This window comes from Erpetoichthys calabaricus, chromosome 11 (assembly GCF_900747795.2).
Source record: "Erpetoichthys calabaricus chromosome 11, fErpCal1.3, whole genome shotgun sequence".
Classification (NCBI taxonomy): domain Eukaryota; kingdom Metazoa; phylum Chordata; class Cladistia; order Polypteriformes; family Polypteridae; genus Erpetoichthys; species Erpetoichthys calabaricus.
This window is the reverse complement of record NC_041404.2, coordinates 20,470,669-20,488,964: the sequence shown is the minus strand read 5'-3', so window position 1 is coordinate 20,488,964 and position 18,296 is coordinate 20,470,669. Positions and strand designations below refer to the sequence as shown.

General features: G+C 38.3%; 1 protein-coding gene across 1 annotated transcript in view; it reads right to left on the bottom strand.

The window, feature by feature from the left end:
• Positions 1-8,844: 8,844 nt before the first annotated feature.
• Positions 8,845-18,296, bottom strand: part of kctd16b (potassium channel tetramerization domain containing 16b) — a 295,972-nt gene continuing 286,520 nt past the window's right edge. The window contains exon 2 of the mRNA XM_028812781.2: positions 8,845-10,871. Within this exon, the coding sequence (XP_028668614.1) occupies positions 10,420-10,871 (452 nt within the window). The 3' untranslated portion in view covers positions 8,845-10,419. The remainder of the gene's footprint in view (positions 10,872-18,296) is intronic.

The following is an 18,296-nucleotide window of genomic DNA, read 5'->3' as shown; positions in this document are numbered from 1 at the left end:
GAAATTAAAAGACCCATTGTCCTCAGAAATCCGCGAACCAGCAAAAAATCCGCGATATATATTTAAATATGCTTACATATAAAATCCGCGATAGAGTGAAGCCGCGAAAGGCGAAGCGCGATATAGCGAGGGATTACTGTATTTCGAGTAAAACAGTGGATCATACTACAGTTAACATTCAACTCACAAGATATTTAAAAGCCTTAATACAAATTGCCAGGTTACAGCTCTTGTCTTGGTGGGAGTTTACTGAGGGCACTGCTGTTTTGAATATGGTGTGATATTATGTGATTGCACTAAGGCCCTCTGGTATATGTGCCCTCAGTGAATAACTGGCATTATATTGGATACAACTTCTTCCTTCTGCTCTCAGGATTCTGTACTGTGTAATGTTTCGGAAAGTGATTAATGATAATGCTTATTATGAAAGGCACCAAATAAAAATAAATTCAAATTTCCTTAATTGTATTCTGCCTTGTGCAATGCTTTACAAAGTGATTGGTGATAATGCTCATTACAAATGGCATTGTATAAAACAAAACGTTGAAGTCCAGTACATGGCGGCTTCTGCTGCACTTAACAACACTGGATCTAAGTCATACGACAATCATAGACTGAACAGCTAAGGAAGAAGCAGGGCAGCTTGGTAATCTTAAAGGACACACTGAGCAAGGAGCCAGAGTGAGAGAGAGATGCTGTCTCAGGCTGCGTCTGAACTGATAATTTCTTCGACAATATTATTTCTTTGTCTCTCTCTCTCTCCCCCTCTCTCTCTCTCTCTGTCTCTCTTCCCACTCCAGGCACTTTTCCCTTTTTGTTGTCTATTTTTAGTGCACTGCCTTCACAGTGCAGGCAGGCCCTCAAAGTCTAGGCACCCATTTTCAGAAGTCTTTATAATTTATTCATTTCATTCTTTCCTTTTGTCGACACTTTCAATTGCTCTACTTTGCTGTTCGGTACTCTTGTATTAAAAAGTTTCTCATTTTGCTGAACAGAGTCATATGAATTTATGTTTTATTTAGAACACCATAATCTACTGTAATTCTGAGTATATAAATAAACAACCAACTGGTCACCCTCATTTAATAAAGGCAATCAAATCAAAAGGAAAAGGTAAGCAACAGTAAGGACATCTTGGATCCTTGCCAGTTTCATTAATGAATAACTTCTCCTTTGCGGAGTTCATTGCACTACGTAATTATGGTCCAAATGGGTGCCTCAGTGGTTTAAGTGGCTCCCAGGGTGAAAGGGTCCTGAAGTTACATTACCGTCCATCCTGGGACTTGTCCTCTAGTGTTCAAGGAAGAGAGAAGGGGGGTTAATGATTACTATTACTATTGCCCTATGGTCAACTGTCCAACCTTGAACAGAGATGGTTAGATGCTCTGTAGCCCTTGTATGTGACACATCATCACCTTGGAGAGAGCAGAGTGGCACGGCAGGATGGATTTCATTCTTACACAGCTGGAATGCTAGTTTAGGTCCAAGCTGAGATGCCATTTGTGTGCAGTCTACATGTTCACTCATTTTTGTGCATGTACCTATTGTTACCAGAAAATGACTTCTTCCCACAACTGAATGCCATGTTGGCTGGTTTGATTCCCAAGATGTAATGGCATCCATGTGAAACAAGGTTCTCTCCAGTTTATATTTTAGAATCTAAATCCACATTTCCTTGCTAATTAAAAACTTTCAAAATCAAAGGTCTGGATGGTCAGTCCAAGATGAATTTATGCATAATTATACATTATTTAGTAGCTATTAAAACAGATATTGTCTAAATAAAAAACATCCACATTTATCTGAGAAAGTAGAGATTAATAGTTTGTGTGCGATCCTGCAGCAAATGGAGTGCAAGCTGGGTAAGATAGGGAGTCCTTTCACCCCTCTTTTGGGATGGGTGTCTCCTCTGAAAATCGTGCCAACAACTTCCCCTCGCACTCCCCCCACCCCAGCCCCCCCCCCTTTCTTTCCCACACACTCTGTTTTTAAACCCACTTCTTTTCCTTCCATTAGTTGAGTCTTCAACACAAACCATTCTTGGGACTTCAGACTCAATTATATCTCTGCAATGAGGTGACTTCAAATTTTCTTCCATCCTGTGTTCTAGCCAAGTAGGGTTAGGGATGACTTTACTTTTACTTCTAGAACACACCCTAAAATTTTGTTAGTTTCATTCTGTGCATTGTCTCCAATATTAATAATAATAATAAATAGGTGGGTTTCAAATGTATGACAAGGAAGTGTTAGTTAGAAGGTGTCATGCCAAGTAGTTTTAGAATGTGGCGCAATCGAGTTGATTTTCATGGAGCTTGTATTTTGAACTTTGAACTTTCATGGAGACTGAATTTTGGCACTTGATGTTTAAATTTCAAAACATGATGAGTTTTGTTTTTCTAAAAAATACAGCCAGCAAATGTAAATTCATTAGTTTGCACTAAATTGAATACACCTCAGAACTGCAGTGTGTTCTCTCAAGTAAAGATTTTTGCTGTGAAGAAGATTGACTGTTGTGATGAACAGAGGCCTTTTCAATGGGGGAACAGCTTGCTTGTTGCCACTTCCTGTGCCTCAAAATGCACATGTCCATTGAACTGTCTTTTTGGGTAAAATTCATACATACATACAGTATACTGTATATATTAAACAATATTAATCCAGCTCAGGGTCACAGAGCTTCAGGTGCATGGCAGAATAAAAAAACCAATAGGCTGGAGACCAGCCCATCATGGCCACAAAACCCTCTGTTCATCATAAAGCAAAGATGATATTTACACAATTTGTGCTAATCTTACCATTGTCATGTTTCAGCCAGAATTCCTCCCCTGGGTAGGGTTCAAATTGTTCATTTTGATTCTTTGAGTTAAGTTGTTTATGTTATTGTTACTTTGTTGATTTTGTGCATTATTCATCAGTTTTGATTTTGTTTATGTATGTAAACTGCTTGTGTTATGTTCCATGTGTTTTGTTGGGGGTCCCCCAACAGGTGGGGCCACCTGTCAACCACCAACTGGAACTGCCCTCTGCTCTATAAATCTGAAGGGTCTCCCACAGTTCCTGGTGGTTCAAACACGCCTGTGAGTGATGAGTTTAATCGTGTTCATTTGATTTATCAGATTTCTACATTTTTGACCCTCTGCTCTGTATATTGATGATTCTTTGAATATCTGTATTGGGACTTGTTTGCTTTGGATTGCATTTGGTGTTACAGGTAACTCACTGGTCCTCTAAGTACTGTTCCTCCAAGTACTAAAATAAAAAGATTTGTTTGCAGCCTGTCTTATGTTCAATCCATTAACTCAGACGCAACAATGTCCAATTAAGCCCAGCTGACCAGTTTCTAAAGCTCAAAACTCCTTACAGGTACCAAGCAGCATCAGACCTGTCTGCTGGGATCACAAAACTCCCACTACTGTGCCCTGTGTGACCCTTAAGCAAATCACCCCACCTTCCAGTGGTCTAGCTGTAGAATGGTTGCTTATTTTGTAAGGTGGTTAGTCATTATACAATAAGTATACACTGTAAGTATGTGCCAGAGTCAGTTTTGAGAGGGTTGCCCATTATGTCAGGCCTGAAGTGCCTTTCAGGATATGTCACTTCTTAATAAGATTTCATTGACAGTCAGCCCTCAATGTGAATCTTTCTTTGCTGCGTTCCATATTTTGTCTTATGTGTTGTTTGCCAGAATGTATTGCTTGTCTGGATTGCCCATATGGTTTTGTTTTGTCTACTATGCAGTAAAATTGCACATGCTCCTCTTGTTTTTGGCAGCCCCTTTTTTAAAGGCCATTCACCCATGCAGCATTCTTTCCTGAATATTTGTTATTTGGTGCTGTTGAATTTGAAAAGGTTTTGGCATTTGATGAATGAGTAGACAAAATAATAGAAAAGGGCTGCAGAAAGCAATCAGAAAACTGATTTCCAGTGCATGCGAGACAAAGCCAACGTGAAGCTCCTAGAACGTTAGGTCACATCTGTGTGAGTGCTCTGGGGATAGACAGCCCTGGGAAATTGTTTGTTGGTTGCAATGGCATGGGCAGCATTGTAAATGTATCAGCTTACTTCAACTCATCAGTGACTGGGAACAGAAATGTCCCTGGGACTGGTTTAATCCTGAAGACGTGCAGGGTTGTGTGGTAAATCAAATTAACATTTAGTGATATTTCAGAACATAGTTTAAGATATATCATGATGCACAATATCTTAAAATGAGTTATTGATACTGAACATATCTTCTTTTCAAGAAATCTGAAATGTATTTTAAAATATCTCAAATATATTTCAAGTTAACTTAAATTAACAGTGTGTGCATTTTGAGATACTGCATCTGAAATGCTATTCAAGATATCTCAGAATGACTCCCTGTAAAATTGCCTGTGCTTTCAGTGGGGCTACTTGTCCTTTTAAGATATCTGGAAATTAAATTGAGGAATCTAGAAGTGGGTAGGAAGTATGATATCTCAAAATACAAGAGCAGCTTTTTAAGGTATTTGGAAATGCATTTCAAATGTCTTAAAATGTATTTCGGATACCTGAAAATGATCAGGTGTGTTATTTTAAGATATCTTAAAGAGTAATGAAGGTATCTTTAAATTAATTTCCAGGATTTTCACATGATTCATGTTCGTGATATAAATAAAAGTTTTGATATTTAAATATGGATTTATATTATAACTGAGAAATCTTATAATACTTTTTAAGACATCATTAAACAGACAGAAAGTTATTTGAAAATATCAGAATATAATTTTCTGATATCAGAAATGCAGCTAAAGATGTCTGAAATGTGTTTCTGTTCTGATGCAACAACACAAAATGACAAAATCTGTGAAAAAATAAATACAAAACAAAACCTGACCAGGACCTTTACTGGCCTGAATAGAAATGGGCCTCACCCCAGTCAGCCAGATCTAAAACTCAAGAGGCAGGCATAGCCCCAAAATGGAGAAGTGGCTTGAAAAGTTCCAAAATACAGTACCAAACTGTCCCCAAAGCACAAGTCAACTTTTCGAGGGAGAGGAAACTGTAAAACCTCTGGCTTAGAGGGAAATGTCAATGAAGGATCTTTATAGATTAAGAAATCAAAAATGGAAAAAGGCAAATAAGGGGGAAAAGTATTTGCCTAAAAAGGCAATCTGAAGCAAAGAAGACTAAATCTGCTATCTGGTACTCAGAATCCAAAAACAGAAGTAATTATTCCACAAAATCCTGAAGGAGCAATACAGTACTTACAGCTATAGACTTTTCTTCACCAATCTCAACGGGCCTCTTTGAGAATCACTCCCTAACCTGAAACATATAGGCTGAGGGTGGTCCCTCAGCAGTGATGTAAAGGGGGCATCGCCTCTTGGGGTTCCACCCACAGAGCACAAGGAATGTATCCTTTAAGTACAAATTCAAAAATCCACAAATCATACAAAAATAAACATAATACAAAGCATTACATTAAAAAAAACACATGAAAAATAATAATTAAAAATAATTTAATAGAAAATAAACATAAGCCTGGGAACAAAATGTGGCTATAAAATAACAGTTCCCAGATATACAAGTATGAAAATAATTTCCTATCCATTTTCAGATATCTGAAATACATTTACAGATACTCTATCACAAAATAACTGCTGGTGCATTTCCAAAAATCTCCAAGGCACTGGTAGAATAGGAAATCTTACTAGAAGTGATTTTCAGATTTCTCAAAAGGAATTTCAAGTATATAAAGTCAATTTGAGAGTCCTTAAAAAGGATTTTATAGATATGTTAAATTGCACAGAGATATCTCACAATGTATTTTGCATATCTTGAAATGTAGTGTATTTGAAATATTTTAAAATGTATTGCAGATATCTTTAAATGTAAAAGGACTTTTTTTAGTTATCCGCAAAAGTCAAGTGCATTTTAAGGTATCTGAAATTAATTTTAAAATCTCTCTAAATGTTAATTTAGCTTTCAACCAGGTTGGATTTACTGACCACAATTTACTAAGCTTTGAGTGGAGATTTGTATGTGGAAATCAAGTGGCACATCATACAGGTTTCTGCCTAATGGTTTTAGGACAGACTTCAGCTTCCTATGACTCCAAAGCTTTGTTTCAGAAAACACTTGAATGACTGTTTAGTTCTTCTCTTTGTATAGTTATGGTATCAGTGAAGGATCCTTTTAGATTAGTTGGAGTGAAAGTGTACTTGCTTTCTTGTGACATTATGTCATTTAGACCAGTGGTGCCCAATCTTTCATAATATGGGGGCCAAACTTGACTTTGCTGTGAATTTCGCGGGCCACAACGTATACGAAAATTAAATATAGATATTTAAAATTATTCTAGTTACCGAAACGTGAGAAAAGAAAAGAAATGAAAAATCAATAATTGGTGGACTCACCATCCAATGCTTATTTTATTAGTGCGATGTCTGCAGTTGTTTTTCAGAAACCAGTTTCGGAATGTTTGGGTCAAGATTTGTCACATTGATCCTTAGCACAGAATGAAGATGATCGTCTGTAATGCGAGAACGTGACCCGGTTTTTGCTCTCTTCATCACGGAGAAAGTTTGTTCACAAACGTATGTGCTCGCAAACGCCGTGGTCATTTTCAGTCCTTCCTTTCGCAAATATGGAAAGTTCACTGGTAACAGTTCATCATAAAACTCTGGTAGAGATTTTTCTCTAAATTTATCCTTCAGAGACGTATTGCATTGTAACTTGATCAGTTCCAGTTGTAAATCAGTTGGCGCAGCTTGGAAGGTTGACAGCTCTCCTCCAACAATGCAATTTCTAGTGTCCATCCATTTGGACCTGCTTCTTCCTGCCTGGCTGCCATACATCCAGAAGACCCTTCATCTTGTGCAGTCTGAATAGGACTCCAGTCTGAGAAGACTCAATTTTGCATTTTTAGTTTGATTTTAGTCTATTTCAGTTATACAAGGTTTGCCCTCTGTTTACCTTTTTACAAGTATGAAAAGGCATGGCAGTAGTAAAAGGGACATAACCGCACAGTTGATCATAGGGTGTAGCATGCAGTTTGTTTCATGGGTGTCCAAAATAAGTAAGACTCATGCTATAAAAATAAAGATGAATCCATTCATTGATTTAAATGAGCTCTTGCTTTGGTATATATATATATCTTTTAATTTAAGTTTTACTTGCTCACTTATTTATAATATAGTTACAGTTGTGTTTACATACATCAGTGCATCATCGTGCGATTACAGAACAAATCACTTTTTAACAACTTAAGTGAAATGTATCCACACAACCACACATATAAAATACTATAAAGTCTCAAAAAACTCATATTTACACTCTCTCAAAAGACAACACATTTTAATGTTTAATAGCACTTAAGAAATGCACTCTTTCATTTTTTTGTTTTTCTTTTGTACCGATAAAATTACAAACTTTATTCTTTGTCATCTTCTTAGTACTTAAATATTATGACTTTTTGATAACTCCAACCACTGTGTCTAAAGGCATTCATTCTACAGGAGAAATGGTCTCCTTTACCCTCAAGAGAAATGATACACAATAGAGAAACATTTTCGGACACTTTTGTGCTTTTTCAGTTTGATAACATTACAGAAACAGACTAAATAGACTGCGTAGATATAGCGCCATCTCTTCTGTGCTCATTGTGCTGTATACCAACATTTAAAAGTTCTGGGAACCAGCTGACTAACAGCTTGTGCCAAGGTAATTGTGCCAGCAACAGTGTTTTCATGTTGTCGTTCAGTGAGGTGAGCAATGAAGTCAGGGAGATGCTTGTGCTCTTAATTTGGAGAGCTGGAGGCCATTTTATTAAGTTAAAATTCAGATTATTTTTAAGACAGACCAGCTTGTAGAAGTTGGCTAAATGACTCATCAGTTGTGGTGATGTTGCCTACAGTCACTGTGTGTGCCGCAGAAGCCTGAAGAAAAAAATGCATAAAGCCCTCAAGTCCTCAAGACAGTGTCACACTCAAAGGTGAAGAAGCTTCCCAAACCTACTTACCTAAGCCAGAACTTCTGGTATTTTGTGCAGATTTGTCTAAAATCTAATTGTGGGTGACAGTAGTTTTATGTGATGGAGATACTGTCTTCTAAAATGTGTTCCTTCCTTAAGTGTCCAGATTGAGTCTACGTCTACTTGGAGATGCTCGACCACGGCAGTTCAAATGCCAAATTTAGCAGATTTTCCACTCCCACCATAGTTAAAATCATAGTTGGATTGTTGCACCAGTTTTGAAGAAAAAAAGTAGAATTAAATCATTTGGCAGCCCCCTAATAGCAACCCTTCCCTCCTGCTGCTGATTTGCTCTAGCAGCGTTGAATAATATCTTTTTGGATTAATGAAAAACACTGTTGACACTGTCCACATGGTATCAGGCTGGAAAGGCAGTGGAAATAATTACTTTGGCATTAATTAAAAATTTGTGGACCAGAATTTGCCTTCACTATTCAGGATGCATTTTTTTATTCTCTTACATTGAACAAAATGATTGGTCAATGTTATGTAGGGATTTTATAAAGAATTGTGTTCCATTGTCCCCTCAGAAATTCATTGTCAGTAGATTTTGTGGTAATGCCTCCATTGTTTCGACTGCTGCCGTCTCTCCTAAATGTATATTATAATCCTAATAATGTGAGGCAGTGCAGTGTATTTTTAATCACCCAAAATGACCGCATTTAATAGTAAAATGTACAAAACGCCCTGACACTCTGAAAAGCTCCAGGGTCTCACATTAAATGGTTGTTCGGTAACAGTTTTTTTCTGCTTCATGTGAAATGCATCACCTTCCTTCAACTCACTAAGTGAATACATTGAACAAGAGAGAGATGTCAGGATGTAGTCAGGGGACTGAGGCCTGTACTACTGGGTAGGATGTGTTACAGGTAATAAGGTGCCAGCTATTAGATTTAAAAGAGGTTGAATAACATATCTAGCAATGACTGGGATGGTGCTCTTCAGACGTGTCCTTCAGGTCAGGGTTGAACTTCAGGGGCAGTCAGCATTGCCACATGCCATGGATGTGAATGTGTGCTTGACGTTCCTCATCCTCTTAACACCATGAAAAGCACTTGTATCAGTAATCTGTGTGCCAAAGGTGCAACTGGGGGTTCTTGGTATTAAACTAACGTAAACTACAAGAACCTCATCAGCTGCAGCACAGAATCTATGTAAACACAAAACTAGGACTGGTCAAGTGGATTGATGCGTGTACCCCACATTCAAAATTCATCCAAGTCAGGGAGATACCTGACTAACTGGCAAATTTATAAGATTAATCCATCTCTGATATTGCTGTTGGTCTTCTTGATTTGAGATCCCAATAAAGTCTTCTGCAGTGTCTACCTGGGATGTATGGTGGGACTCTCATTCTCCCATGTCTCTTCCATTCTGTTACAATATAATCTTAACAGCCGATTGTGTTTCTGGCAAATGGAAGCTTCTGAATGTGGCACACGGTACATTGCCAGTTTCCTAACTGTACTTTCAAAAATTGGTTACTGAGACATTGGAGTCAAAATTGGGAAGTTTTGCTGTCTGCTCAACCAATTCAGCTCTGAGATGTAAAGAAGGTGAAAGCACCTTTTGTTTCTGAGGAATTCTGCAGTTTAATAATTTAGAATGTGACCACTGTTGTATTCATCTCAAATCCAAAATATATGTATGTATAGAATATGTATAGAAAGTGGAAATAGCACTTTGACTGTTGCGCTTATGGTGGACATGGTATGCATTTGGAGACAGATCTGCTTCTACCTCTGCTGACGCAGAACAAAATATGTGAGTATGACTGCTCTCATGTCATTGAATGTTTTACCTGGCAGGCACCCTCCCAGGCATTAGCTCCTCCCTTGCACCTGACAGTTCCCAAAATAGGCTCCGCCTCCCCACAATCCAGATTTGAAATAAACAGGTTAAGAAAACACTTGGATGTGCTAATTAGTCTGTTTATTTTTTTTATAAAGTGGTGTGAGTTGGGAAAAAATTACTTCTTGGTAATATGAATCAGTCCTAGATAAATAAAACATATTGTTATTATTATTACTGTGGCACTTCTATATTCCAATATTTCTTTTTTAACATGCAACGGAGGAAGGAGAAAAAGGAAAAAAGAACAAAAAAGAAATGCTCAAACAATACCAAATTAGCTATAGAACGAGGAAATCAGGAACGCCTCATGTAAACTTGCACACATCTAATGTGCTTTGTAGTGCTACACATGGATCATTGAGCCGAGATATTAATGCCACCCAGTGTGCCTTCATGTGTAACAAGATACCCTGTGAGTGTAACTTCACGGTGAGCATTCCAGATCCATGGATAAATGTTACTATGAATATAAGCTTGGCTGAGGCAGTAGCATTTAGACATAAGTATATGTCAATATACGATCATACTTTTCTACTTTTCTTTTCTTTATTTTTGTTGTTTTCTTTCTTTTAAAGGTGATATTTCCTCAAAAGATCAGATTGCCATATGTGTTTTCTGTCTGGAAACCTGTCTGGAATCTTGATTTTGCGGAAATCTTCGATGCACTTCTCCAGCTCCTCCTCAACGGTCAGCTTTTCCTTCATGGGTTTCTTTTTACAGATGTTGGATTCTCTGGAGCTACTGGTGAGAGTCCTCAGCAAGTCACTCTTTCGACGAAGCTCAGACTGCTGTAGCTGCTGCACTGGGCCCTTTTTGAGCGGCCGGTCAAGAGTCTGTATGTTGGACTGGCGGGTGACGGGGCCACAGATGACGGTCTCCTGCGGAGAGCTGGCCTCTGACTGGCTCTCTGAGCTGGAGGTTGAGAGCTCATTGAAAGAGGTGCCACTCTCCCCTTCTCTGTCTCCTTTGTTGTTTTTGCAGCAGCAGTCACAGTGAGGTGATATCCATCGAGAAGGACCACCTGAAACAAGAAAAACAAATACAGTTAGTGAGCTGTATGTCTGGGTGAGGTGAACAAAATGAATTAATATAATAATACAGTAATAAAGAAATAATTTTTGAATAAAGACAAATCTCAGTGCTTGTCTATATATATAATTCACAAAGTTGACGCCAGAAGGGGAAGACACCCATGAAAGCACGCACACCAAAACAAGACACCCATGAAAGCACGCAGGAAGAGGCGTGGATTCACTAAGCCGCCGACAAGTAGGAAAGAGCCTCGCCCACCAACTCTATGACCATTGGATACGACGACAACTCGCAGAGCCACGCCCACTAACTGGGACGCGACGCCTCGAAAAAAACGGCGTCATTTATGTTCATCTGTTGTACGCTACACATGGACCTCTGAGCCACCTTGAGTTGGGGGCAGCAAGTCTTTGATAGGCTGCAACAAAATGATGAAAGTACGGGCGCATTTTTTCACACAAGCTGTGTGTGTGTGGGTTGGTGTTAGTTAATTTGTTACTCGAAGGATTTCAAGATTTAATATGCACAGGCGGTAACACTGCAAATACAGCCCAAACGAACCAAAAATCTTCCACAGTCTCCTTACTGTAAAGCAGCAACTCTACCACTGCGCTACAAGACAGAGAATGTAGTTAAAGAATGCACCAGGCTCGATTTTACTTTCACTTCTGTTTGGACAACTGTGTCGTTCAGAAAGTGTTCACCCATCAATACATAATTATGCGACATATGATACGCCGTGAGTTGGCAAGAACCACGAGTGTTCAGCGGTGTTTCCCCAAACTCGGTCCTGCTGAACCCCTGTGGCTGCAGTGTTTTGTTCCAACCAGATTCCTAATCATTAATGCCGGTGAAACTCATCTGGGATAAGTCGGTTTTTCAAACGCAGTCTTGTAGCAGATTAGCTGGATGTAATAATCCGAGATGAATGCGCACCTCCGCGCTGAGTGAAAACACAATGTATATTGCTGCAACAAAATGATGAAAGAACGGGCGCATTTTTTTCACACAAGCTGAGTGGGTGGGTGTTAGTTAGTTAATTAGTTACTCAAAGGAATTCAAGATTTAATATGCACAAGCGGTAACACTGCAAAAACAGCCCAAACCAGGAAAGACAGCTGGCAAAAAGTCACCAACAAACTAAACGCGTGTGCATTGTACTTACTGAAAGCAGCGTTACGGATTTTGCAAATGTTCATTTTTTTCCCTGTGCTTAAAAAACATTGAAAAAGCGGCGTGACTATGCGGCGTGTAAAACAGTTTGTTTGTCGCGAATAATTTGCTATCCACACAGGGAGGAACCACGAAGCGAACCCACAATCTTCCACTGTCTCCTTACTGCAAAGCAGCCGTACTACTACAGGCGCTGTTAAAGAAGTTATATTTATATTTTTTACACATCACACACTAGAAGCTGCTGACGAACCCTTCTCTTCGTTGTCAGTCTGTAGCTGCAAAAAAATAAAAGCAATACAAGTTTTAACAGACGTCATTCAAGTGTATCATAAGTTTCTGTAACGTTAATGAAAATGGCCAGGAGGTGTCACTAGAGAAGTGAGTGTTAAATGCTTCTAAGCTTCGATACGATTTCCGACACAATTGCTTCAAACGTGTTGATGCTTCGTGAGGCTTCACTCCGCCCATCACTACTCACAGGTTACTGAACGAGAAATCAGCAGACTAGCATGATGGATGGGGCGTAATGGGCGTCCTTCCCCTCTCCTCCGGATTTTTCAAATGTTAATTTTTTCCCTGTGCTTAAAAATCATTAAAAACCCAGCCTGATTATGCGGCGTATGGTACGCCGCGGGTTGGCTAGTTATTTATACTTCTGTATGAGACAGGAAAACGAGAAACAGAATTCTATATAAGGTCCGATTTTAGATACATTCGGAAGTACAGCCCGTGGTCAACTGGGCTGACATAATTTATATGCAGTAATCCTGGACCAATCAGCTTGCTATTAATCCATTGAGCGAGCAGAACAGTGTTTGTTAGTACACTAGGAATTAGCCAGATCCAAGTAGACCTAGTAGAAGGTTGGGGATATTTACTACAAGATATTTAATAAGTGAGAATTATTCAAACATGAATAACAAATTGGTCAACTGGTATAAGAATGTTCAATTCCTTCATTCATATCCTTTTACCCTTTGGGTGAGGACATGGGGGAGTCATTTTACACAATATTTTTCTTTTACTTCGAATTTCCATTTTTATTTATATTACCTTAGTGTACAGTACACATTAATAGGTAGTGAATGTCAGGAGCATGTCTAGAAGCCAATTGGCTGTAGTTGAAATCCTTGGAGAACCCAAACGTATTACCTGAATGTTCTAATATTGATTTATTAATTTCCCATAGTCATCCAGTCATTTTCAGTACCTCCCTATTCAAACACAGAGTAGTGAGGGATCTAAGCCTGTCCCAACAAAAAGCAGGGAAGCAAGGAGAAGCATCTATTTTTAAAGCCGCACATTGATGCCAGCGCAGTTTTAGGACAGCAGTTTTTGGGAGGAAGTTTGCATATGCAGGACAGAATTTTTATATGCAGAGATAGAAAAGAAAATATGAATCGTGATGGAATCAACTATGTGGTGATTCAAGCAACTATAGGCCAGAAAGCTTAGCATTCATCACAAGTAAATTAACACATGACAGGAACAGGAGTTTTACTGACCAGTCAACATGGGGTCAGATGAGGGAGGTCATGTTTTATACCAACATGCTGGAATTCTATGAGGAAGCAACAAAAGAATTTGATCAGAGTGGCGCATATATTATTTAACTTGATTTTCAGAAGGCATTTGACAACATACCACATGAAAGATTAGTGGCTAAGCTAAAACTAGTGGGAATTCAAGGCATGGTGTGTAGGTCCATGCAGAATTGGCTAAAATACAGGATGCAGAGGGTTACAGTGCAAGAGATCTCATTCGAATTGTGGGATATTAAGAGTGGTGTCCCTTAGAGGTCAATGCTTGGCCACTGCTGTTTTATTTTTAATATATATAAATGTTTTGGATAGGAATATAAATAACAAGCTGGCTAAGTCTGCAGATGATACCAAGATAGTTGGATTAGCAGATAATCTGGAATCCATTAAATCATTAGAGAGGTACTTGGACAGCATGCAGGCTTGGGCAGATTTGTGGCAGATGAAATTTAATGGGGCGGCACGGTGACGCATTGGGTAGCGCTGCTGCCTCGCATTTGCTAGACCTGGGGACCTGGGTTCGCTTCCCGGGTCCTCCCTGCGTGGAGTTTGCTTGTTCTCCCCGTGTCTGTGTGGGTTTCCACCGGGCGCTCCGGTTTCCTCCCACAGTCCAAAGGCATGCATGTTAGGTGGATTGGCGATTCTAAATTGGCCCTAGTGTGTGTTTGTGTGTGTCCTGCAGTGGGTTGGCACACTGCCCGGGATTGGTTCCTGCCTTGTGCCCTGTGTTGGCTGGGATTGGCTCCAGCAGACCCCCGTGACCCTGTGTTCGGATTCAGCGGGTTAGATAATGGATGGATGGATGGATGAAATTTAATGTCAGTAAATGTAAAGTATTATATGTAGGAAGTAAAAATGTTAGATTTGAATACACAATGGGCAGTCGGAAAATTGAAAGTATACCTTATGAGAAGGAGTTAGGAGTCATAGTGGACTCTTAGCTATCGACTTCCCGAAAGTGTTCAGAAGCCATTAAGAAGGCAAACAGAATGTCAGGTTATATAGCACGGTGTGTGGTGTACAAGTCCAAGGAGGTTATGCTCAAGTTTTATAACACACTGGTGAGGCCTCATCTGGAGTTCTGTGTGCAGTTTTGGTCTCCAGGCCACAAAAAGGAGGTAGCAGCGCCAGAAAAAGTTCAGAGAAGAGCGACTAGGCTGATTCCAGGGCTACAGGCAGTGGATTAATAGGAAAGATTAAAAGAACGGAGCTTTTTCAGTTTAAGCAAAAGGAGATTAAGAGGAGACACGATGGAAGTGTTTAAAATTATGAAGGGAAATAGTACAGTGCATCAAGATTGTTACTTTATAATTAGCTCAACAAAAATATGGACACACAGTTGGAAACTTATTAAGAGTACATTTTGCAAAAACATTAGGAAGTTTTTCTTCACACACAGAGCCATAAACACATTGAATAAACTGCCAAGTAGTGTGGTGGGCAATAGGACTTCAGGGACCCTTAAAACTACACGATGTTATTTTGGAGGAATTAAGTTGATAGGAATATCAAGTTTTCTTGGGCCGAATGGGCTGTTCTTGTCAAGATTGTTCTAATGTTCAAATGCTGAGGCTATGTATGCAGTTTTGAAAAAATATGTAACAGTTATGCACATATTGAACTGACTGCCTTACGTTTTGTTGGGTGTAAAGTTTATATTTTAGAGAATGTGGAAGTCTTCACACTAAATCCTAACCTCAACAACCCTTAACATTTGTTCTAAAAGTACCATCCTAAAACTGATATGGTGTTTGTCTTAAACGTACACTGACATATGTTGCAGTAGCTCTGCAAATAAATGGTATTAGGAAGAAACTCTGTAATGGATGACAGTTAGTCACAGGACACGCTCAGGTAACTGAATGATCAATCAACCAGTCAATCAAACCTTTATTTTATATGCTAAGGTTCTTTTCACATGTCAGATTTCCCTGCCTCAAATTGCTCCCACAGCGCATCTGCCATTTGATAGCTAGTTTTGCCCTTTGCAAGAGTGACAAACCACCATTTTAGCTGGTTGAACCAAATGAGAATCTCATTGGCTCAAGTCCCTAATAGGACTTTTGATGGCAATGTTGTCTGTTTTCTTCAGCATATTTACACCAGTTGACCTCCGCATAGGTTAAAATCTTGTTAGCAAATGCTCCTGGCGGAGGACTTTTCCCATTTGGGCAAATACTGCCCTGAAAACTTGGCAGGAAGCATCTATTGAAAGTAAAAAGGGCTGGATAAAATCAGGATTAGCCAACACCCCATTAAAACCAAAGCAGCTTTATTATCATTAAATGCATGCTGACAACCAGGTGTCTAAATGTTAGCTTCCTAATGCGCTAACGGTCCCCATTTTCTTTTCCCCTTTCCCTTATTGAACCCTTTAGTGGCCCATAGGTTTAAAAAATTGAAATTTGAAAAATCTGATTACTGTAGTCCCTTGAGGTGCTGATGTTCTCCTTTGGCACGAGTGACTAATTGGGCTTTTTGACAGCATGGATGTCATTCTCTGTAGCAGCCTAGCTCCATTTAATCTCTGCTACACATGCTCCATCCCAAGGCACTTTACACAGCTAACACGATTACAATAGAGCATTACAATGTGTAGGACAACAAAAATAAAAGCTGCAGATATAGGTAAAGTAAGAATTCAGTATTAAGGATATGCCTAGGAGGAGAAGGGAATAATGTACTGTGATAATAATAATACATTTTATTTATATAGCGCCTTTCCCATGCTCAAGGCACTTACAGAATATAATAAAGAACGGCAGCGTATAAAGTATATAGCATTGTACAAACCATATAAATAAATAAAGAAGATTAAGACAGTGAATTCTGAAAAAAAAAAACTAACTGAATTTTAAAATGAAACGAAAAGACATTGTAGGTCAGCAAGGGACGAGATTGTCCATCTCGAAGAACAGATACAAAATAATTAGGAGCTTTGAATTGCACACTGCAGTAGATATAGCCTTACTTATAGATCCACAGTGCCAAATTTCAGAAGCCATAAAAGGTGGACAATGTTAACAGTTGGGAGGATGTGGATTTACACTCCATGAACACAACCCTTCTTGATTCTGTGTTTCTAATATAGGCAAATCAATCAGATCACATATAACTGACGGACTTACTCCGTTGACTTCTACAATATTTCCAATTATAGGTATGTATAATATTGTGACAACTCTAAATTAGAATAATTGATATGTTTAAAGGAAAATTCCATCCAAAAATGATATATTTTATATGTTACTTACTCCATGTACATTGTAGTGCTGGCTGAAAAAATTCAGTTTTCATGCAGAATGGGGTGAAAATAGTTTATAACATAATAGACACCAATAGTGACTAATGCCGTACAATGACAAATGATGAGAAAAACATCCATGGAAAAAAGAAAAAAAAATCCAGCGTTGCTTATGTTGCATAATCAACAAGACACTTATCCAGTCCTATGCTTAAAACATGCAAAATACATGCATTTTTGACAAAATATTGTTAAACAGCCGCTTCTAGAATAATCTGTGCATATCACAAACACAAAACTAAAGCATCATGGGAGTCACTTTTTGAAATAAAGAAAGGACTCTTGACCAAAGAAAGAGGGGGAGTGGGGGAGCCTTCAGTTTTAAAAGTCAATCCCATGAGGCTTTAGTTTCATGTTTATGATATGTGTGGATTATTCCGAAAGTAAGAATTTTAAAACGTTTTAGCAAAAAAATCTGCGTTTTTTTCTTGTTTTGAGCATATAACTGGATAAACTAACATGTGGATTATGCAACACAAGCAACCTGAGGTTTTTTTTTGTGTGTTCCCATGGATGTTATAAAGCATTGGTCACTACTGGTTTGTGGTTTCTATGATATCGTAAACTGTTTTTTCTCCATTCTGTATGAAAAATAAATTAAACTTTTTACTTGGCCCCCACTACAATATATATATATATATATATATATATATATATATATATATATATATACTGTATATATATACTGTATATATACACATAGGGTAAGTAAAATGCTAAAAAAAATGTATAAATTTTGGGTGGAGTATTCATTTACAGTGTTCAACAAAATTGTAATTTTAGATATCTGAAATGCAAATTTAACTACTCAAAATGCAATTATAAATATCTGCAATTAAAATTTTGGCTAGTCAAAAATATACTACGGTTATTGATATCACCAATAGAAATCTGCAAAGAAATCAAGAGGGAAAGTCTGTCCATGATATCTATGAAACAGTACATTTTTAATATAAAATAACATTCTAAACCTACTTAATCCACTTCAGGATCACACAGATACACACAGCCTATCAAAGCACAACACAGTGCAAACACTGTAACGACACTGTAGTTACTGACCAGTTTACCTCCTTTTTACCAAAATATTAATTTCTCTGAGCTTCATTTTCACATAACTGCTAGTCCTTCCATCCATCCATTGATCAAACCTGTTATGGATTTCACAAAAACACACATCATGGTTTTCACATCATTTGCTGTTGTACAGAATTGGTCACTGTTGACTTTTCTCTCCTTTCCACATTAAAAACATTTACTTTTTTCTTTCACTAATATTTCTATTTGGTAAACGTCACAAGCATGTTCGCAGAGTGAAGTAGGAAGCAACCTTTTCAGATAGTAAATACGTTGAACTTACATATGGCAGTGATTTTAGTTGATGGTAACATTA